Source organism: Xenopus laevis, chromosome 2S, assembly GCF_017654675.1.
Source record: "Xenopus laevis strain J_2021 chromosome 2S, Xenopus_laevis_v10.1, whole genome shotgun sequence".
NCBI lineage: Eukaryota > Metazoa > Chordata > Amphibia > Anura > Pipidae > Xenopus > Xenopus laevis.
The window spans coordinates 36,849,819-36,874,707 of NC_054374.1; the positions used below are offsets into that span (position 1 = coordinate 36,849,819).

Consider the following 24,889-nt stretch of genomic DNA (forward strand, 5'->3'; position numbering starts at 1 on the left):
AGTTGTACCCTGTCGTGAGGTGGCCGAGCCTCTACCCTTGTGCACCAGGCGTCTTTGTCGTCTTTGTCATTCTACAGGGTGTGCGAGGTTCTGCATTGCTTTGTACAAATGGTTGAGGACACCTGCTGTAAGGATTACAGGTTAAAGGGATACTGTCATGGGAAAACATATTTTTTTTTCAAAATACATAAGCAAATAGCGCTGTTCCAGCAGACTTCTACACTGAAATCCGTTTTCAAAAGAGCAAACATATTTTTATTATATCTAATTTTGAAATCTGACATGGGGCTAGACATATTGTCAGTTTCCGAGTTGCCCCCAGTCATGTGACTCCAACTGCAAGTTGGAGTGAAATCACCCCCTCCCTTCAAGCCCCCCCCCCAGCAGCTCATCAGCAGAACAATGGGAAGGTAACCAGATAACAGCTCCCTGGTAGATATAAGAACATTATATATATATATATATATATATATATAGTGAATAAAGTACCCCCTCTTGTAAAATATAAGGATATTATTAGTTACCGAGGAGTTTCATGACCATATAAAAACACGAGGCCGAAGGCCGAGTGTTTTTATACTGGTCATGGAACTCCGAGGTAACTTCTAATATCCTCATATTTTACAACTGGGGGTACTTTATTTATTATAATACACAAATTTTAGTGAGTCATGTGACAGAAATGACATCACTACTCACCGTTTATAACTGATGACATCACTACTCACCGTTTATAAGGATATAATTTACAGGATATTCATGGCTTTTGTGTATTATATATATATATATATATATATATATATATATATATATATATATATATATATATATATCTATCTATCTATCTATCTATCTATCTATCTATCTATCTATCTATATATATATATATATATATATATATATATATAACCAACAGAAGAGATCCGCACTCACAGGTCTTAGATAAAAAATAGAAAGTTTTATTGCAAAGATGTAAGCCTAATGTTTCGGCCTCCTCCGAGGTTGTATATCAAAATAGTTTGGATACTGCACCCAGGCAATTTATACCATTTATCGTGAGTGCTGGCTTTTTCGTGGACTTTTATATATATATATATATATATTTTTTCAAGATTTTTTCAGGTTTTCCCCCGAATCGATTAACTTGTGCTTTTTTAATAATAAACAAGGTCAAATCGTGGATTCTAGTATGGTTGGACTTTTAAAAAAAATTGGATTTTTATAAATAAGATCATATATATATATATATATATATATATATATATATATATATATATATATATATATATATATATATATATATATATATATATATATATATATATATATATATATATATATATATATATATATATATATATATATATATATATAAAATTTTAAATACAGCCCAAATATTTTTAAACCCGTAATCCGTACACAGATGTTACCCTACAGCCTCCAATGACCAGTGTTAATTATTCTGCCATGAGCAAGGCAGAGTGAAAGTGCTGCGCTAAGGAGTTTAGTAATGAATAGGAAACATGGGATTTCAGTAGGCTACATTCCCTTTGATTGATAGCTAATGAAACTCTAGAATGCGTTATTTTTTCTAACAAAAGAATTACTTTAACAAAGATATCATAACGAGTTATGAAGTTCTACATTAAATGAAGGTTAATAGGTCAAAAAAGGATTTTTCCCAGAGCACTTAATCAGACATGCAATGCATTGTTATGGAACACAAATGGAGGCGCATTCATGAATATTTTCCCTCTGCCATCTGGGACAGGTTCTATACTGCCTGGTATGTATTTTAGGAAATCCTTGTTTATGGTTTATATTCGTGATGTGGTGATCCCAAACAAATAAGGAATAACAAGCTCATCAGCTATTCGTTAAGTATATGAGGAAACTATGGCAAAGCCCACACAGTAACGCATTCCATTAACTCCTTTTTTCCTTTCTGTGTATGTCATGATTCCTACACACAATTTAGGATAATGGCCCATATGGCAATTAGTCAAACATAGAGCTAAATTGCTTTAATTGATTTGAAAATCCCTTCCTTTCAATTACATGATGGGAATATTGGTAATTAAGGAAAAAATAAAAAGGATTATTACTTTACTTTTATTTTTCCCTTATAAAAATGTCCAAAGTTTATTTTTGCCTCTGGCCTCACACCAAGCAATAAATATACTCTCTGGTTTTATTAGCAATATTAGTAACTTAATTCTATTAAGGGCTTGTACAGATGATCAATTTTTCCTGCGCTCCCGTGTTCCGTTTAAATGCATTCGGCTGCAGGGGGGCACAGGAATGAATGCAGTCATCACTTCCGTATGGCCTGTACTCTCACAGACACATATAAGCGATGAATGCAAGTGAAACGCAGCACTTACATGCGACTGTGCCAGTACACAGGGAAAAGCGATCATCTGCTGAACCCTAACACAGAAGGACCCGTCTCGTTACCAAAAGTGTACTGATTAGTCTACTATAGTTTCAAAAATTAAAGCAAAGATTTGATTGATTGCTTCCAGTTTAGTGCAATAGTGAAACAAAATCAATGAAAATAACCCTGAAATTGGTAGTTCAGCAAAATTTAAATTGATGAATAGACTGGTTAATGCTAAAATACACTGCACAAGTACCCATGGAAGTGTATAAAGCACTGTTTTTACTAGGGACATGCACTTCGAAAAGCTGATAACTGGTTAACTACACTGAACAATGAACACTCAAGGTTACGTGTATAAGGGCAATCAGTTGGCCAGGAGACAAGCCCTGAGGGCAGTTACTATAAAAATCCCCAGGTGGCTCAATTCAAGTAGCCACTTGACCTCCAAAGTCAATTCATCTCACTGGCCCATGACTGAAAAGGCAAGCTAACGTCTGCCTCCAGCAATAGGCCATCGAAAAATGCAGAAAAATGTTTAAGAGACTTGCTGCAGTAAATAAATGGTGTGAGAAAGTTTAACACCAAGCCATAATCCTAATCTAAAAGCAAAAATATGCCTTGTAATAAATTCTGGTAAAATTAGAACTGAATTTCTTAAAAAGATTCCTCATTGACTTACTACTTGAAATTTAAAATAGATTTCAGAAAATTGAATATGATACTATTAAATAGATGGTGACAGGAATTTTAAGCATTAGATGGGTGTAATGCAGAAATATAAGGCATTAGCTAAGCAAGCCCTAAAAATTTCAACAGAGTACTGGATTGTCCTCAGGCAAAAACTAGATTGAAAGCTCTTTAGACAGTAGGAGAACAATTGCAGTAAAGAACTACATAAATATGTTGTGGGGTTTTTCTTTTCTTCATCAATAATTTCACAACTGCATGATTTTTTGTGTGTGTGAGAGTGTGTGTAATTATTATTCCATTTTTAAAAAATCACTCTCAACATACAGGTATGGGACCCATTATTCAGAATGCTCAGGACCAGGGGTTTTCAGGAAATCGGGTCTTTCCATAATTTGGATCTCTATACCTTAAGTCTACTAGAAAATCATGTAAACATTAAATAAACCCAATAGGATTGTTTTGCCTCCAATGTGGATTTATTATATCTTAGTTGGGATCAAGCACAAGGTAATATTTTATTACTACAGAGAAAAGGGAAATATTTTTTAAAAATGTGGATTATTTGATTTATAAAGGAGTCTATGGGAGTCCCACTAAAGTCTCAATAGGTAAGGAATGTGCTGCAGCCAGCAAGGTATAATACTCATAGTGATATAAACCTACCTAAAATATTGCTTACATTGTTCTCTTGGTATCCACTCTATTTTCACATTTATAACAAGAGGCTTGTACAGGTATGGGGCCTGTTATCCAGAATGCTAGAGACTTGGGGCTTTCCAGATAACAGATCTTTCCATAATTTGGAACTTCATGCCTTAAGTCTACTAGAAAGTCATGCAAACATTAAATAAACCCAATAGGCCGGGTTTGCTTCCAATAAGGATAGTGCAATGTTTTGTTTTATTACTAGAGAGAAAAAGGAAATCATTCTTAAAAATGTGATTTGATTATAATACACAAAAGCCATGAATATCTTGTAAATTATATCCTTATAAACGGTGAGTTCTGATGTCATTTCTGTCACATCACTCTCCGAAACTTGTGTATTATAATAAATATAGTACCCCCAGTTGCAAAATATGAGGATATTAGAAGTTACCTCGGAGTTCAATGTTCCATGAGGGGGTACTTTATGCACTATATAATACACAAAAGCCATGAATATCTTGTAAATTATATCCTTATAAACGGTGAGTTCTGATGTCTTCAGTTATAAACGGTGAGTTCTGATGTCATTTCAGTCACTTGAGAAAGGGCAATTACAGCCCGAAACATGTTGTGTATAGCAGCTTAAATAAATATTATTCACAAGCAGTTAATCTGCGTCAGAGTGCTCTCCTCTCTCCTATTGAAAGTTCAATTGTTTGGGATGTTCGGTACATCTGTTCGGGAGGATTGATGCATTCATTCATCAGGTGCTAATGGGCAGAGCGCGGATTCCCTACTTCCACTAACGTCATTTCAGTCACATGACTCATTGAAATATGTGTATTATAATAAACAAAGTACCCCCAGTTGTAAAATATGAGGATATTAGAAGTTACCTCCGAGTTCCATGAGGCCTTCGGCCTCGTGTTTTTATATGGTCATGAAACTCCTTGGTAACTTGTAATATCCTTATATTTTACAAGAGGGGGTACTTTATTCACTATATAAACGGTGAGTTCTGATGTCATTTCTGTCTCAGAGTTCCATGACCTGTATAAAAACACTCGGCTTTCGGCCTCATGTTTTTATATGGTCATGAAACTCCTCGGTAACTTATAATATCCTTATATTTTACAAGAGGGGGTACTTTATTCACTATATAATGTAGTCTAAGGGAGACTACCTTTCTGTAATTCAAAGTTTTCTGGATCGGTTTCCATATAACAGATCCAATACCCACCTCCATACCCATGACAACACCCCAATTTCAGCTGGGGGTGGGAACAAGGAAAATATGTGCTTAGATGGGAATTTAATCTTAGCTAACAATGTAGGACTTTCAGTTTTTGGTGAGTGTTAAAAATGACCTCATGGTATACTTTTATTAAAATATACTGTATCTACCCTGTTTAGAAAATGTAACCATAAAGTGTCAATATCTGAGAAGATGTAGGAAAAAAACAGCATTTAAATTACTTAGCAACACTTTTTGTGATTGCCTTTTTGAGATAGGCCAAGGGGGGCTTTTCAGGACATCCCAGAGGGAAACCTTTTCTGTGGCGAGAAAAGTATGGGCTACTTTTGATACATTTTAATCAAGTCAATTCAATGAAATTCATAGGAAGCACAGAAAGCACTCAATTTCTAATGCTTAAAGTGAATAGGCTTCAGTCTAATGGCTGTGTTTCGAGTGCTGCAATTCACAGACGTAGCATTTGCTTGGATTGGCTGGATTGTTGATTCACATAGACTGCAATCACATAGACTGCAATGGGAGAATTCAGAACTGTAGGATTTTAAGTTCTTAAAGGAAAAGGAAAGGTTAAAACTAAGTAAGCCTTATCAGAAAGGTCCACCCAAATATACCAGTAAACCCTCAAAGTAGTGCTGCTCTGAGTCTCCTGTCAAAAGAAACACTGCATTTCTTTCCTTCTATTGTGTACACATGGGCTTCTGTATCAGACTTCCTGCCTTCAGCTTAAACCTCATTGCCCTGGGCAAGAGCATGCTCAGTTTGCTCCTCTTCCCCCCCTCCCTTCTCTACTGTAATCTGAGCCCAGAGCAGGGAGAGACTCAGGCAGGAAGTGATGTCACACCACATTAATACTGCAGCTCCTATCCTAAACAAACAGAGAGTTTCTAGAGCTTTTTACTCAGGTATGGTAAAACATTCTACAGAATAAATATAGCATTCTAGCTTGCACTATTGCAGCTAATCTATTGGCAAAAAAATGCCTCCGTAGCTTTCATTCTCTTTTAAGAGGCTTAATTAGCATGGCAAGGAAAGACCCCACAGTAGTTTATTATGTGTACTTTGCATTGGTAGAATAAAACATGCAGGCAATATTTGCAAAATATCGGTTATGGAAAGACTAAAGTATAACCTCATACATGCATGTTAGCTTTGTTAACAGAAATAACATGCCAGCTACTGCCAAATTTGAAGTTGCTTCAGAGTTCTGGGACCCACCTAAATGCACTTGGCCTTCCGGTTTGTCCCTTCATATTATCACATAACTTTGTACCTACTCTGTATCCTTCCCCCGTCTTTATTGTATATACAGTAGTTATATACAACAAAGAACAATTTTTTAAAGTCTGATATAAGGGAAGGCACTGGAAGTATATGACACCTCTGAGATAGACAGCAATGCTAAAGTAGCTATTAAAGTACATTATTTTTACATAGCCCTATAATATCTATACTGCTTTATTTAATTTCAGATAAAAGTGCTGGGAAAGGGTGCTTAATGTAGGACAGTCAGTAAAAGTAATTTATCATCTCCTCGCTTCGCTGCTCACGTTATCAGCGAACTCATTTTCTGCATTCATCATGCAATCAGCCTATTATTTGCATATTAATCAGGCAGTGGACCATGAAAGGGCTGCGTCCCAGCCAAATGCTGCACTCAGGAGGAACACTCACTAATTATCATACATCAGTGTTGTGATGTGGTAATTGATTACAACATCTTTTTCTTGCCCCTGGGGAGTCCCACTACAAATGCAGCTTAGGGTGTTTACTATAGATTTCTTAATATTTGTGAGTTTCAGAATTCTGAGCAGCCATTTCAGATTCAGTCATGAAGCAGAGAAATTACTATGTGTGCAGTGACATTTTGCACTGGGTAGAACACAAACTGACTTTTTAAAAAGTCAAACGCTTTTCCGGTTTATCTGCTGAAACAGCATGCCCTCTCAAAGACATGCTGTGCGGACAGCTTGCTACATGAGTGCTAATAAGAATTAGGATAATTCTATCAATTGTTTTAATAGTTGAGAATAACACACAGGGCTGCTGTTCTGCTTTATGAAACAGAAGCCCCGTGCTATTTAAATTATGGGTGAAAACGTTTGTCAACGTATTGGATTGGTATTCTTGCATGGGTGCCAGAAGAATGCAAATCCCAGGTGCTCCCCTGAGGAGGTGCTTCAGCTGGGGGTCATTGAAGGAGATGGACCAATCCCATTCTCACGGTAAGGGCACACCTGGTGATTCGGGGAGATTTAGTTGCCTGGCGACTAATTGCCTCTTCTTTGGGGCGACCAATCTCACCGAACGGCTTCCCCCATCTTCCGCCGGCTATAATGAAAAATCGCCTGCGGCATGGCTCACTTGCGCTTCGTTTTCCGAAGTTGCCCCATGAGGAAACTTCGGGCGACTTCGGAATACGAAGCGGCGCGTGTGTCATGCCGCAGACGATTAGTCACCCAAAAGAAGAGGCGATTAGTCGCCAGGCAACAATCTCCCTGAATCGCCAGGTGTGCCCTTACCTTTAGCTCAGGGGTCAACATGCACAAAAATACAAAAGGTGTGCGAAAATGCATAGCTTTGGCTTATCTGCAACAAAGCATACCTCTTAACATGGGACCCACTTCTGCCATCCCCTGACTTGCTCATGCCACCCACTCCTACAATCAGGATCCCCAAACCTTTCCATTAATTTTAAACAGGTCTGTTCCTTTAAAAAAAATCAAGGCAAATGGGAGATATAAAAAAAGCTGTGGCTGCATTGCTTATCTGGAGTTTTCTAAAAGGCTTTGTTGCCTGTGCTTTATGCTGCAATGAAATGTTGATAGGGCTGGGAATTAATGTAGCATTCGATAGGACTGTATTCATGTCTCTGGAGGGTTATGAACAGGCATAAGCTCCACAGGGAGGACTAATATAGGCAAGTCCTATGAGTATTACAGTAGATTACATTGCAGCTAGTAATGAACTGCAAGATTTTCTATTGTCCCCAAGAAAAAATATATATAATCATATCAAAAGCACATTAAATGGCTAAAACTAAGTGCATAAAGGACATAGAACATTTAACATAAAATTAGGTGACATTCACCTTTAAAGTCAACGTTTAATATGAGGTAGAAATATCTGCAACTGGTCTTTAGTTTTCAATTTCTTCTGATTTCACATTCTTTAACTTTATTTGTTCGGTGTTCAATGGTGGTTGCTAAAGCCCTGCTTACCCTAAAAATCTGGTAGCAGAATGGAAGACAGAATGGAAGATGAATGTGAAAGGGCTTCTACAGAATGATCAGCTATCAAAAGATAATAAAACAACACAACTGAAGCCTCGTTAAGACAAAAAGTTTTTTTTTTTTTTGATTGTCTGGGTCCCTGGCTGCAACAAGCAATATTTGCAGTCATATTTGTAGGTTGAGGCAGAATAAAAAAAAAAAAAAATTATATATTAAATAAAATAAATATATAACAAAAAGGCCAACGTACAGCTCTTGCATGAGTCAGCTGAGTTTTGCTACCTTGTTACAATAGTCCTAACCAGAAGTGCAGATAATATTAAAGGACATAGAGAAGTTTTGTTAAATAAAACTTTATGAAATATGTTTTTGAGATGCCTTAAAAGACAAGAAAATCCTAATTCGTTTGGGAAGGGCAGGGGTAGGTACCTGTCCTTTGTGGAAAAATGCATTGGCCTGGAGAACTTTCTGAAAAAATGCTTTTATCTTATTGGTCTCTTACAGATGTCTGTCTCATACATTTGTGTGGTAGAGTAAATATTTCTGATTTTATACTACATTGCATACACAGGCCTAATTCTTCACAAGGGATGCCTAGGAAACAGAGGTACAATGCTGGTTTGGTGCTTCTTTATAAAGTCAGTACAGTTTTTTTCCAAAAAGGAGAATTGGTCAAGAATAGGTTTGTTATATTTCCCCAATAGCAATTAAGTCTTCCCCTGGGATCATGGCCTTATACATTTCAAATTATTGGCAGGTGGGTGGGTAAGGAAGTGTGAAAGTGGATTTAAACCAAATAAAGTCAAGTGTGCCTTAAAGCTGGGCAAAGGCTCTCCTCTCTATACTATTCCTAGTATAGAAGACAGCAAGATAAAACTGGGTGTGAGCCCAAGCTGAAGGGCCATACTGGGCTGCAGTTTTATTCCTTCCAAATCTCTTTCATCCCCTAGAATACTACTTAGTCTGCTTAATGGCGATGCAATTTAATCTTTGAACCTCTGCAAAATATGTCTATTTCCCATTGCAACCCTGTATGATGGAACATAGACATATTATGCAGAGGTTCAATGTTTAAGTAACATCTTCTCACCTAAATTTTAAAAAAAGTTGCTACTAGTTTAATATAAGTATAACAATGTAGTTGCAATTTCTTCAAGATTTAAGCACAAGCTGCTAAAAAATGTGAGATACTATAACTGGATCCTATTAAACTTAAGTTTATCATAATATTTTTAAATGGTAGCTGACATAAAGAGGCCCTGTGGGAAATTTGCTTATACAGCACCTGGAGCTATAAGCCTTGAGTCCTTACTACTAGAAGACAAAGAATAATGATATATACTGCTGGTGGTGTGATGCTTATAGAATTTGCACTGGCTGGGAAGAGAGTTGCTTGGAATCAGTCCATGAAATCTATCAATCTAAACCGCAATGGAACGAGCAACATAGGTCTTTTGAGTAATTGTTTTGCCATACTATGAAACCTTCTGACTTTACATAGGGGAGTAAGGTTTCTCTCTCTCTCTCGAATATATACTGCTGACCCAAGCGCTAGTGATATCAAGCTTGTGATACATGCATCTTCTAGCACCTCAATTTGGAAAACACAGGTCTAGAGACATTCAAGACAAGTGATTTTTTAATGGGAAAGCCAAGTTCTGACTAAACTCTGCACCTTACTTGCCAAACTCCTGGTCTTAATACTTTGGCAATTTCCAAACTCCCAGCATCTTATAGAACCTGCTATCTCTATGCCTTTTTCCAGTACGTGAAATAATAAAAGGCAGCAAGTCCCCTCCTACTCTTGTTCTCAGTGTTTTTCATGTTTAACCAGAGCACAATGACAACCTTTCCTAGGTGAGCATCTCTGCAGATCGCTTTTTCCACACCAGCTGTACCTATGGGATCAAGAAGATTAATTGCCTTGTGATACCATTATCTTTTGTTTGCAATGCACATTATTTTGAGCATGTCCAAACATATTGTGGACATTAAGTCACAAATGCATCCACCATTATGCATGATATGTTCTAGCTGGGAAAAAAAGCAATCCTTAATTAGTTGCCTCCTTTTGTTGTTGAACCACTTTCTTTCTATTCCTATGGGTTTGTCTTTTGCTAAGCAGCATGAGGTTAGACTTGATGGATGATAGCTCAGAATGCAGACGAACAATGAAGAGAGACAGTATCCCTAGGGATTGCCCACAGCTGTAACTTCAAATGCAGTTTTCCATCTCTAGTTTAATAATGAGCAGGTACTAACAAAAATAATCACCCCACTAAACTTGATATTTATAGCTAATAAAGGCAGCAGATAAACACTGCTCAAATTACACAGTATCCAGCGGGACTAGCTTTGCGTATAGCAGCATGGATTTATAGCTTACACTGGTCAGCTACTCAGTGAAGTGTACTATGAGCTATTCCTGAAGATCTAATTCATGGTCACAACACTATGAAATGAGATCCTCTGCAGCATTATGTGCGGTTGCATCAAAGAGCGAATAATTGAATCACAGAAGGGAGCGACGCTGATGTAGAGGGCTTTTAAGAATTATGACATTTTTTAAAAGAAACTAATCAAAGCAATTAACTGGTCCTCTTGACTGTGATGGTGTAGTACTTCAATGTGTGTGTGTGTATTAGACAGCCATAACATACCACTGAATTGAACTGACACTGGGAACCAGTGTAATTTTTTCTAGCCTTGGAATATATTTTGTTCAGCATCTTTTGTCTGATATACTATTCTATATCCGGATTAAGCCATCTGGATGGAAGAAAAATATCTACATTTCTCAATGCGTTGCGCAATGCATGCGTTTTTTAAAAACGTATGCTCCAGCAGAATTCTGCACTCAAATCAGTTTTTCAAAAGAGCAAACAGATTTTTTTATATTTCATTTTGAAATCTGACATGGGCCTAGCCATATTGTCAGTTTCCCAGCTGCCCCAGTCATGTGACTTGTGCTCTGATAAACTTTAGTCACTCTTTACTGGTTGGAGTTGGAGTGATATCACCCCATTCCTTCCGCCCCCCCCCCAGCATTTTAACAACAGAACAATGGGAAGGTAACCAGATAGCAGCTCCCTTACATAATAACTGCCTGGTAGATCTAAGAACAGCACTCAATAGTAAAATCCAGGTCCCATTGGGACACAATCAGTTACATTGAGTAGGAGAAACAACAACCTGCCAGAAAGCAGTTCCATCCTAAAGTGCTGGCTCTTTCTGAAAGCACATGACCAGGCACAATGACCTGAGATGGCGCCTACACACCAATATTACAACTAAAAAAAATACACTTGCTGGTTCAGGAATTCAATTTTATATGGTAAAGAGTGAATAATGTAGTTGATACATTTCTTATCTTTGGCCCTGCTGAGCAGAATCTCTGGGTTTCATTAAGGGCAGAGAGACACACAGTCAGATTCGGGGAGATTAGTCGCCCGGCGACAAATCTCTTCTCCTTCAGGGCAACTAACCTCCCCGAACTGCCTTCCTGCCAGCCATAAGGAAAATTGCCGGCGGGATGGCAATCGGAGCTCTTCGTTTTCCAAAGTTTCCTTGTGACGCAACTTCGTGCGACTTCGTAAAACGATGCACCATAATCTGACCGTGTGTCTCTGCCCTAAAGGCAAAATTGCTCCTGGATCACTGAGCTGCCAGACACAAACACCAGCAACAGGAACATTAAATTTTAAACTTGGGGATTATGTAGAAACGGTAAAAAAGAAATGATGGAGAGTAGTTGAAAAATCTGGTGAATAATCTGAAAACAATTGAACTGAAAAAAAGTGTTGGTAAGGTGAGCAACGCCTTTAAATGCAACCAACTGTTTTCCTTTTTTTCAGACCTATTTATTAGATGGGCTCAGTTCAGCTTGGAGCTATGTGGTGCAAAAAATAAATAAAGCTATGGAATGGTTTTTATTGCACTGTACATTGCCAAACTGGATTCTTACAAGTTATGATTTATGTGATGGTTACAGGAATGTACAAAATAAAAGCTCTTCTACTTATAAAGCAAACAACCTCTAGACATTCTTATATCAATAAGTATAAAATACCTGAACTTGGAAACCCTTCTTGTAGAGAATCCTGCAGAGCTGTTGCAGATTGCAGAGCTAAAAAATTAAAATAAAAAGTAAATCAGCAAAGGATTTGGAAACACAGGAACACTAGGAATCCTTAAATATCAGCACTTTGCCACAGGGCACTAAACCACAAAGTATACAATACCTATGAAATGCAGAGCAAATCCAGATTTCCACCCAAGGAAAAAGACAAGAGCTCAACACCTACATGTCCCTTGTCAATTCTGTTTGTGGGAATCATGCAAGGTCATAGTCAACACTCAAGGCAAGCCACTTAGTAAATAAGATAAGTGACGCTGATTATTTGCATTTATAGTCCTCAAACATCAGAAGGACTCTGATGAAGTGCAGTGACACGAAACGCGTCAGACCTCATGGCGCAGGATTACACAGTTTGTTAAAATGTTAAATCTTCAATAAAACTAAAGTTTTTTACCAGCAATCTGAAAACTGAGCGATTCCTTGGGTGATCCGAAGAGTGCGTTGCCTAGAACTTTTGTGTGTGCAACTCAAACATCAGAAAACACTGCAGGATATATTGGATATAAATAAATAATAATAACAAATACTAATAGTACCTTGTTCTTGCTGTTGTCCTAGTGAATGCAATACACTTTGACCAAGCTCTCCATTCAGCCAAAGCTGCATTCTAATAAATGGTTCTCGGCCTTTCTGAGTCAGTTTACTCCATGGTTTTGGTCTTGACAGCATATCACTGACACTTCCCTGTGACAAACCCAACACCTGCAAAGGAACAATAAGCGCAGAAACAATAAGGGTTTATAAGAAGACTGGAGTTGGAAAGACCAGATAAATATTTATGATTTTAGAAATATGCAGTTGTCTTATCAACACTAAATTCATTCAACCCTTATACTTTCCACAATTTTGTTTTCCACATTAAAACCACAAACTATCAAACATTCTATGCCCTGCGTTTGTCTCCCTAGATCAAGCACAACTGCAAATTTAACAGATAAATTCGAATTGGGAAAAATCCAAACTCCATTTGAATTTGAGATTATAATTTGAGATTTATCTACTATCCGCCACCTAAAACCTGCAGACTTCATCTAGAAATCAATTGACAAAGTTTAGCCAACTCATTAACTGTGAAAGATACCTGCAGGTATCACTTTTTTTTTTGGAAAAACTTGATTTTGACTTCAGTAATGGCCTATGCAGAGCACAATGTCACCATCTGGTTGGGGAAGGGGTAAGTCATTTCATACAATAGACATGGCTTGTATGTGTTCACGTTTGGAGCGGAGTCTATGTAGATTTGAGTTAATTCCTACCTTGCACGAATTGACGAGAGCCAATGGCATCTAGTTATCTAAATATATATGTGCAGTCATAAGAAAAAGTTTGGGAACCCCTTACAGTCTGCATAATAATTTACTCCACTTTCAACAAAAATGATAACAGTGGTATGACTTTCATTTCAGAGGAACATCTGAGTACTGGGGTTTTTTGAACAAAGATTTTTAATGAAGCAGTATTCAGTTGTATGAAATGAAATCAAATGTGAAAAACTGGCTGTGCAAAAATGTGGGTACCCTTATAATTTTGATAATTTGAATGCATGTAACTGCTCGATACTGATTACTGGCAACACCAAATTGGTTGGATTAGCTCGTTAAGCCTTCAACTTCATAGGCAGGTGTGTCCAATCATGAGAAAATGTATTTAAGGTGGCCAATTGCAAGTTTTGCTTCTGTCTGACTCTCCTCTGAAGAGGGACAGCATGGGATCCTCAAAGCAACTCTCGAAAGATCTGAAAACAAAGATTGTTCAGTATCATGGTTTATGGGAAGGTTACAGTATCATGGTTTAGGGGAAGGCTACAAAAAGCTATTTAAGAGGTTTAAACTGTCAGTTTCAACTGTAAGGAATGTAATTAGGAAATGGACGGCCACAGGCACAGTTGCTGTAAAACCCAGGTCTGGCAGGCCAAGAAAAATATGGATATGATTTGAAACAGGCTGTTCATTAAATTTAACTGAACTGGAGAGATTTTGTATGGACGAATAGTCAAAAATACCACCAACCAGAATCCAGACACTCATCAAAGGCTATAGTTGGCGTCTAGAGGCTGTTACATTTGCAAAAGGAGGCTCAACTAAGTACTGATGTAATATCTCTGTTGGGGTGCCCAAATTTATGCACCTCTCTAATTTTGTTATGATGCATATTGCATATTTTCTGTTAATTCGATAAACTTTATGTCACTGCTGAAATACTACTGTTTCCATAAGGCTTGTTATATATTTAAAGGAAGTTGCTACTTTGAAAGCTCAGCCAGTGATAAACAAAACTCCAAAGATTTAAGAGGGGTTCCCAAACTTTTTCATATGACTGTATGTTCTGCTTTGTAAAGCAAAGATCCTTCAGGCAATATTACAAAGAAACAATATATAATATGTGCCAACTACAAGCCACAACTGCACTTATCGCAGGACACATTTGGTAATTCGAGAAAACATCTACCTTTCCCTGGCCAGGTTGCTAAAGTGTAACTTATTAAATTATATCCATATCTTGATTTACCAAAGAATGCTTATATACTGTAATTCCTTGAACTGACAATATGACCCTAGTGTTTTTCTTGGAAAGCTAAATTCAATAAAAATGCTTTGTAAGTCTAAACCCAATTTACAATGATAAACATGTTTTACCTTTTCCCCAAATATCCTTTGGCAAATTCCATTTTTTGCTAGGTTCTCTTTTACTTGGCGTGTCAGCTCAATAGTATCCACGTCTTGGTACATGTACAGCTCATATTGCTCGGGGGTTAGTGGAGGAACAGATGGTTTGGGTGGTTTGGACATGGACACAACTGGAGAGGATGGCAGGGGGCTGTTCTGCGGTGTTTCACTTCGGCTAGCTCCAGTCATGCTAATTTCCGAGCTCTGAGAATATGGAGACTCGGCATTGGGCCACTCTTTCCAGTACTCTGAAGATGAAGGCCCCTGAAGCTGATTTCTTTCTGTTCTGCTTTGTGTAGATAGCTTCTCTTTCCCAGAACTGGTTTCCTCAGTCTTTGTATCCTCAGATGACACTGCATTTCTCCTGTCATGCTGAACAGTATTCCACCAATGGTCTTTCCAAACACTACTGCGTCCTAGCTCACTTTTTAAATGCCGGATCATGCCATAAGTTGAATCTGCTATGCTATGGAGTTCTAATACTGGCGTCTCTTGCGACTCTTTTTTTACACCAGAAAGGTTTTGTAAAGTTGAAATACCAGAGTCCAAGACAGATGTATGTTTTTTTAAGGGTATAGCGACAGGGGAGTAACTAGAAACTGAGGAAACTGCAGATGTGGGGATAAGCTTGGGAGAAATGATAGTAAGATCAGCTTGTGATAATGATGCGGATTTTAAGGCAGGTTCAAAGACAGCCTGCTGTGCTTCCATTTCACGCCGTGCTTGATGAAGAATGGACCGGATAGCATCATCAGAATTACCACTATTGGATGCTGAAGTGGGCTGAGCCGGCTCAGCTGTAAGACACAACAAGATACAAGAATATATGTTTTTAGAATACTGCCATTGGAAAATGTATATGTAATAAATGTATCTAGGAAATTCATTCCCCTAAACAAACTGTTATTTTTATAAAAAAGATCAGCAGAGATTTTTAAAAGAGAGAACAAACTCAGATAAACAGTATTCTTGCACTTTCAAACAGCCTTAGTGGAGCCATTAGTTTCAAACATGGAGGAAGTAGGGCCTGAAGCTAATAACTTCCCACCTGTCCCTTTTCTCACCTGCCCCTAATAAAGTCAAGTAAAGGTAGAGTGCATGTGTGCCCTTGTATTATCCTAGAAGAAAAAGCTTAAAGGAACAGTAACACCAAAAATTTAAAGTGTTTTAAAGGAGAAGGAAATGCTGGAGGCACTTGAGGGTGCCAAACGTTAGGCACCCCCGAGTGATTGTATCAACTTACCAAAAACCCAGGGCCGGTGCTCCTATCAGGAGAAATCTGCACCGGCCCCCGGGTTATAGGAGTGAGCACCACGGAGAGATCTACTTCCGTTTTCTTCTATCTTGGTTTTCCCCGGACTGACGCATGCGTAGTTGAACGAAAAAGCCGACTTTAAAGTTAAAGTTTGGCTTTTCGTTTTAATGCGCATGCTCCATAAGTCGATACAGTGAGTTGGGGGTGCCTAAAGTTTGGCACCCCCAAGTGCCTCCAGCCTTTTCTTCTCCTTTAAAGGAATGCCAATATAATGTACTGTTGTCCTGCACTGAAAAAATCGGTGTGTTTGCTTCAAAACACTATACTATAGTTTATATAAACAAGCTGCTGTGTAGCCATGGGAGCAGCCATTCAAGCCCAGGATACATAGTAGATAACAGATAAGTTCAGAAGAACCCTGTTGTACATCACAGAGCAGATCTGCTGTGTATCCTGTGCTTTTTCTTCTTTTTCCAGCTTGAATGTCTGTCCCCATGGCTACAGCAAACAAGAAACGGATCCGCACACACGCTATGATCAGCAGTTGGGGGGACACCCCTCTTTATTATATCACCTCGTGATCAACGTTTCGGGGGGATAAACCTCCCTTCATCACAGCAGCTTGTTTATATAAACTATAGTAGAGTTTCCAAAGCAAACCCACCAGTTTTACAAGTGCAGTGCAACACAACATTATATTTCCATTACTTTAACACACTTTTTTTGGTGTTATCTTTAAGTCCCTGATGCCAGAGGGACTTTATTGCATGTTTATGGGTTCTTCCACCCTCTCTGAACACAAGTCATTACAATGTAGATGATATATCAATCCTGTGGCTTCCAGCTGTTGCTGAACTATAGTTTTGGAATTAGAGCATTTGTAGGTCATGTTTTAAACTAATTAAAATACAATGTGCTGTTGCCCTGCACTAGTAAAATAAATCTATTCACTTCAGAAACACTACTGCTGTTTTAAAGAAGCTGCTATGTAGCAATTGAGGTAAATGAAATAGGGCTAAATGGCACAAGTTAAATAGCAGATAACAGATAAGCTCTGTTGAACACCATTATATTCTACAGAGATGATCTGCTATGTATGTAACCTAACCCTTTTCTACTTTCAATAGCGGCCCCCATGGCTACACAGCAGCTTATTTATATAGTACTATATAACTAAAGTAGCATTTCTGAAGAAAACACACTCATTTTACCAGTTCAGGCCAGCATTACATTATATTTTAATTAATTTAAAACGCTTTCATTATTTGGTGTTACTGATTCTTTAAGGAAAACCTTTTTTCTGCACCAGGAACAAAGAACAATTTATACATGTACTGGTATAAAGAGAGGCAGAAATGATGAATGAGTCACTGGATTTTAACTCATGGCTTAACATCCATTTTCTAGTAGGCTCTAGGCTAGTGTGTACACCCATATAATATTGAAAGCTTCCTATTCTTGTCATACATATCTGAGCTTCTTGGAATGTTGGAAAAGCTCTTGGAAGCCACTAAATCTTACCCTGGTATATTACACAGTTTGGTGAATGGATACAGAGATGAAATGTAGGCAGATTCATTTTGTTGAGCTCAGTGGTGCAGTGGTTTAATGTACCTCTGATCAAAAGAGCTTTTGGTGACAGCTTGCTAACTAAAGAGAAGCTTTCCACAACCTCAACACACATTATATACAAGGTAAGTTGCTTACCGGTTTTCTGCACCTGCAATTCTCTTTTGGCTTGTTCTAGAATAGACTTAATAGCTTCATCTGAGCCAGCCTCTGAGCTTCGAATTCTGGTGGTGATATTTCCTGAAATAATAAAAAGACGGCATTTAGGTTGTGTGTTTAAGTACGGGAACAATTTGTTTTATCAACAAAGTGTTGACAGATTTATTTTAACAGACTGGACTATGCTATGGATTTTGGGGGTTAACGCAAAGAAAAAAACCATGTTAACAATATGCTCTCCCCAGAGAACAGAATAACACCGAATATTCACGTGCATGAATCTGTCAAGGAATTTAACTGTCATTCTCAGTGCCTTCTTCCTTTAGAAATCCAACTTTTTTTTTTGGAAACAGGATATTATATGAATCAACAAACGCAGGATATTTGGCCAGACGGCAAAATATGGATGCCAAGTTTCGATCAAGTAAAACTATTTTTAGAAATGACTGATTTAAAGTCAGCTTTCTGTTCTGGAAACGCTAATGAGTTGTAACTGTATATCATCTTGCCAATTCTGTAATAATGGAGAGATAGTTGCAAAGGGCTGAATTAAATAAGAAAGCAAACTTATGTTGCACAAAGAATATTTTGGTATCTGAACTGAGAAGGATAAAATCCTATGATGCATTGTTTTCCTTTTTTTTTTTGTTCAAGTCAAAGCCGTTGATAGCAGAGTTCTAGGAAAAGCACAACAGGAAAGTGCTAAAATAAGTCTATGCTGCAAAAGCTGAGGAAGCCTAGAGATCTTTTTATGAAGCTTTCTACAGAGAAATTTCTAGCCAGAGGCATAGCTAGATATTATTGGGACCCACAGCAAATTATTTTTGAGGCCCACAAAATGTCTAGAGGTTGACCTGTTTTTTCAATATTTATTGAAATTGTATATTAATTAGGGCCTCATGGGGCCCCCTATACCTCCTGTAGCCGCAGGGTCTGTTTCCTCTGTAGTTACACCCCTATTCTAACTCATGTACTGAAGACAGATTAAATATTCTGCCATGTCTTTTAAAAGACTCTTTAAACAGGCACACACAAGCTGCTGCTTTACTGATACCACCTGTATTAGTCATTAATTTAAATCTGTATGTTTGATGAATACACGCAATAATATGGTGGCACACAGTTCTCGAATACATGCTGCTCAGGTAAGTAACTGCATGTATCCATTTAGAAAGCAGTCTTTCTTATGGTAACCGCACTCTGCAATAATGGATAAGTACCAGTTATGTGGAGGTCTTCTTTTAATGATTTTTATATTTCAGATGCAAAAACAAAGCACAATCTACAACCTACAGTGAAACTTCAAGGATCTCTCTGAAACACAACACTGCTCGCCCACAGTAGCTATGTCCTATGTAGGGAAAACAACTACAGAGACCTCCCCGCTCCACACTATCATATGGAACGTAGGATCTAGGTACATACATGCTGCAGCCATATTGAAACTGGTTTAGTGTTTACCTTTTTTCGTAAGTTCTCGTTTCTAAGCATTTGGAAGGGGGTGAATTGAATACATGAAGTAGTGCTTATGTTGCAAGCCATTTTGCCTTTAAATCAATAACATGTACAGGGTCGTGTTGGAGCAAAAACCACCCACTCCTCGTATTCCGGGAGAAGTTATTAAACAGATTACGTGTAAGTCATAACACAGCCTGTGCATTTGCTCCTCATTGTTTCTAACAAAAACAAATCCAATTCCTTGACTCTCCTGTCTCTGTTCTTTCCTGCATCCTCTACTCTGTTATTAGAGTAAGAAACCCAGTCTTGGTCCCCCTGCGGTGGGTGGGAGTATTAGATAACTCAAGTACACTCAGGGGGTAATGTTTGGAAGTTACACAACCTCTCTCTTTTTGCACATTGGACCAATGGTCACACAGAACTACACAAACAACGGCAAAAGGTTGTCATTGAAAAGTAGTCACTGTTGCCTATCCACAGAATTCATGGATTTCAAAATGCCCATAACCGATACCTGTATCAGTGATCTATGTAATAAAATTTCCCAGAAATGTCTATACTCTGAACAGCCATGTCAAGGGATCACTTATGGTGGCCAACCGTGGCCAGATCTTGTTATTAGACAGATTTCCATAACCTCTTTCAAACTAAAAACTTCATCTGCCAGCGCACATGAGATGATAAGGAAAGTTCCTTTATTATCTTTACAGTACTGATATGGCTGAGACAGGCCTCTGAAGTCATGTTAAAGCACTAAAAAGGTACTTTTATAAGGCTTATGGCACATGGAGTGTATTCTTTATTGAAGCTTTTTGGAAATTTTGGTGAAAAACAGTTTCCATTTGATCTAATTTAAGGCTTCACTGCAGGATTCAGATGCTTCTCTTCCAGCTGATAGTATATGCCCACATTCCATGAGCTTAACATGTACAACTTTACTTAATTCTGCCTATTCCAGCATGGAGGGGGACTATGTGCCTTCTCTTTCACTGTTCTCTTGAATTACTGTTTCCTTTGGAATTAGGAAAATTACACTAGGCTTAGCCTGACAAGGAGGCGTTTGTAGACAAAAACGTCTACAAAAAAAAACTATAATCGGGTTTTAACTGCAGGTTAATATACTTATACTGTACTGTTTAATTGTAATATATTATTAGTTATAATTTTCACTTTACTAAGATAAGAAATAAAGTTTCGAAATATTACTTGTTCTTCATCGCAGATTCAGAATTCAACTGTAACCTTTGCATGCATATGCACAACATATGTACTATATCAGACATATGTAATGTATAGATCTTACTGTTCCAAAAGGGCTGTTCAATCTACACTCGATGTATAAAGTAGTGATTACCTTAGATGTATTACTATACAAGCTATTTATTTAGTTGAAAAAAGGATAACCATGAATTTAACTGATCTTTACATTTTCTTGGTACAAGCCCATGGTTTGTTTTATACTTACTATATCTGTTTTTCCATCAGATTCCAGGCCAGAATTAAGTGCAATTAATTTTTTTTAATTACAGTGGGTGCATTACGATTCCAACAGTCAGCTGCAAACATAAAAACACCTACTCATAACATACCTTCTGACCCATTTCTTCTTTTCGGTACATCCTGAAATAGTCTGTTCAGGTTCTGGCCTGGATTTTCTGTCGAAAAACAAGTTTGGTAAGAAAAAAACAATCTGGGAAATGTTAATCTGATGTCATGAGCAAAATCACATGAAAATAAACTGTGGATCATCTAATGCCAATGGATTTCATGTTCCAAATGGGTAGTGTCTAAATGGTGACAGGTTTCAGGAATGGTAAACAATGAATGACATGAATGAACACACTTTCTTCCTAACCTGTTCCTCCTTAGTGTTTGCTCTGTATAAGTAATGTCATCAGGCTTGCTCAGAGCAAGCTAATCACATGGCCAGTAAATACCTGTGGCAGCCCAGAGTGCATGCAACACATTGGTAGTGGCTAACTCTAAGCTTTAGAATAGAAAAACTTAATTTGCATACATAGTAAATCAGAGTTTTAATATTAATGCCTAAGAGAGTTTAACTCATTCTATTACGATGATGATTTTTGTGAATGTATCTGAAATGCATAGCCCTTGCACTAAACATTTTAGAGGTGGAAAAATAGCACTGGTAATGCAGGAGATTTTCATTAAATGAACATGATAAACGCAAAAATGTCTCACCTCTTTGTCGGCCTTGAATGCTGCGCAGTGCGAGGATATTTTGCTCATCAGAAAGAAACTGCTTCATCTTGTGGAAAGGTTCTTTTCCTCGTACAGTCAGTTTATTCCATGGCTTAGGCCTTGCCAGTATCTCACTCACAGAACCCTGTGACAGTCCCAAGACATAATGTCCAAAAATACGCTGTCCAATATTGTGCTTGATCAACTGCTCTTTCACTTGGCGTGCAATTTCCGCAGTGTCTACATCTTCACCCTCTGAGACACTGCCAGTGCTCTCTGATTGGCTGGGAGAAGGAGCCATACCATTAACATCAGGGCTTGCCTGCTGTAATGAACTTTGGGAAGATATGGAGTTTGTGCTGAAAGGACCTGCTGAAAAAATCATGCTTGTGCTTCCTGCTTCCTGCATTGCCTTGGAGTAGAAGGACTGCATGAGCTGTCGCTGGAGAAGTGAATTTAGTGCAAATTTTCCTGTGGAGGCCAGGGGTAAAGAAGGGCTTGCAATGGATGAGCTGAAAAAGTCTTGGTTTAAACCCGTTGGTGAAAACTGGTGTGTACCATTAGTATTGGAAGCCTGCTCCCCTGCGTTGCGGAGCAACTGAGAGGGAGGGGAGGCCGGCAAAGTTGAAGGACGCTGCATCTCATGCTGGTCTTTCCCTTTTCTCCTGGCTGACCCTACAAGAAAGGTCAAACATAATGCATTATGGGGGATTAAAAGGGAAAAACCAAGATAAAAATGCAAAGTTTGCCCCACAAACTCAAAAAGTGCATTTTTTTTAACAAGGGCCAATTAGGTTTTTAAATTGAATTTTCAGTAAGCCAAAGAGGCCCCCAAAACAACCAACATGCATTTCATGTTTGTACCTTTCTTGTACAGTTAGTTGCAGCCTGGAGAACACATATTACATACAATTGCACTTTACCTATTATGCACATTATGGTGTGAGCAGACAATATCATGTTATATTTAGCATTTCCAACACAACATCAAGTGAATTCACAGGTGCCCCACAGCAAACATTTACATCTGAGTGCAACATGGTGCAAAATATTCAAGCACACTGATCATTTGGTATTTCACTTAAGAAATCAGGCTCATTTAAGACGTAACCAATATTTTACTGTCTCCAAAGACAGAAACCTCTCAGTTAACATGACACAATGCCCCAGGCTAGATAATTTCAATGCAACATCTACAGTCCTACAACACCACACGTGAACTGGCTTTATTGTTAGGAAATGAAACAAGATACTGACCATATACTGAAAGCAGGATAGAGAGGGCAATTATTTTGGGGCTCTGAGCCTAATAACCTATTACCATTGTTAAATATTTTGAAATTATGTCAGAGATGTCCAACCTGTGACTCTGCAGTTGTAACTACAAATATCCCATACATGCGAACTATAGATGCCCCTTGGGTGGGAGGTTACCTATTGATTTCTGATGATTACTGTTGGGGCTCTAGGGTTCTTGCTTAACCCTGGGTATGTCTTCTCTAATACAGCCCTGTCATTGATATAGAAAATGACCATGCACTGCACAATGTAATGCATAGGACGCAGCTAGTACTTTGCTTACACACAAGAAGCACCAGTTAATTAAGCAGATAACAGCTTTGAAAATATATCGAGGATGAACTATTTCCTTTACCTCCTGTCTCCTTTCTTAGTTATGTGCTGTATTATGGGGGGAGGCAAACAAAACAAGCTCATAACAATTTACCATAATAGCCGACAAATCTGCCATTTTCTCAGGTAATTACTCTTTGTTAAAGCAGTGTTACTGAGGTTTTAGAGAGGCATTCCATTATCCAGCTTGCACTCCTTTCAAGTCAAACATTATTCACAGATCCTGTTGTTCATTAATCTTGCTGTCATTTGTCTTTAGCTCAGGCATAGGCTGTGCTCATCTGTCTTCCACTAATTTTATATACTCACTAACACAAGCAAAGCAAACTTACCACTCAGCTCGCTGTTTGTGATGCGTAATGTGGCATTTTCCGACTGCAAGGAACGATTCTTCTCCAGTAGCAGCACTTCCAATGGTTTTGAGGCATCCTGAATCACACATAGGTTGGGCTTAAATAAGGAAAACAATATACCTGGCCTTATAGTTCCATTCCATTGTCGCCAAGGGATAGACAACTTTCTGTTCACCAAAAATTACAATGATGCAGCTGTATGCATGCTAGGAGCAATGTAACAGCTAGTACTAGAGGTTGTCCACTTCTGTTATGCTACTAGTAGACACACTGTATTGGCCAATGTCATTTCAAATTACTTTTAATATTCAAGTGAAGAATTTGTGAAGAATGCTGTCAAATAAACACATTTTTGAAAGAGCAACTAAAGGTCTTCAAAATTTTTCATTGTTTTATTGGGTGTAAGGCTCCTGTATCACACATAGGTTGGGCTTAAGTAAGTAAAACAATACACCTGACCTTATAGTTCCATTCCATTGTCACCAAGGGATAGACAACTCTCTGTTTACCATAAATTACAATGTTGCAGCTGTATGCATGCTAGGAGCAATGTAATAGCTAGCCCTAAATGTTGCCCACTTCTGTTATCCTACTAGTAGACACACTGTATTGGGTAATGTCTTTTCAAATTAATTTTAATATTCACGTGAACAATTCCATCAAATAAATAAATTTTTCAAAGAGCAACGAAAGGTCAACAATTTTTTTATTTTGCTATTGGGTGTAGGTAGGGTTGCCATCTTTTCTAAAAAAATGTTACTGGCCGGTGGGGGGGGGGCAGGAACAAAAGGGGGCGTCCCATGATGCAAAAGGGGGCTAGCCGCGCATAGTGCAGCAAAAGGGGGTGGAGCAACACTCACGATGGGCAGAAGCCTGAAAAAAAGGTAAGTTGTGAGCCAATTGGGGGCGGGCCAAGGGCTTTTTTAAAGTGTATTACAAATTACCGGTAAACTGCATTGCCGGTACTAGCATGTACATGGGCAAAGAAAGGCATGATGGCATTTACAGGAAGATATATGGGGAGAGCACAAGGCACTATTTATAAAGCATCATAGGGCTCCTATTTATGGGACTGATGTGATAATAATAGGAAAATGCATAGCAGCCCTATGCCTCCATACAAGTTTGTTTCCCTTTTAAGAGAAAAAACGCTATCCATTTAAGGTTGAAATGTTGCAGTTGATCTAGATCTGTAGTTATTTAACTACTCTGCTGTACATCTCTCCAGTGTGGCATCTAAACTCTCACATG

The 24,889-nt window shown here is 38.2% G+C and overlaps 1 protein-coding gene across 3 annotated transcripts in view; it reads right to left on the reverse strand.

The window, feature by feature from the left end:
- cux1.S (cut like homeobox 1 S homeolog) overlaps window positions 1–24,889 on the reverse strand; it is a 249,974-nt gene that overhangs the window by 67,284 nt on the left and 157,801 nt on the right. Inside the window, exons 14-20 of one of the 3 annotated variants that reach the window (XM_018249098.2) lie at window positions 23,618–23,714; window positions 21,654–22,328; window positions 21,041–21,106; window positions 17,973–18,074; window positions 14,981–15,807; window positions 12,881–13,046; window positions 12,276–12,332 (exon numbers count right to left, since the gene is read on the reverse strand). In XM_018249098.2, the coding sequence (XP_018104587.1) occupies window positions 12,276–12,332; window positions 12,881–13,046; window positions 14,981–15,807; window positions 17,973–18,074; window positions 21,041–21,106; window positions 21,654–22,328; window positions 23,618–23,714 (1,990 nt within the window). The remainder of the gene's footprint in view (window positions 1–12,275; window positions 12,333–12,880; window positions 13,047–14,980; window positions 15,808–17,972; window positions 18,075–21,040; window positions 21,107–21,653; window positions 22,329–23,617; window positions 23,715–24,889) is intronic. The other 2 variants (XM_018249099.2, XM_018249101.2) reach the window with 2 other exon arrangements.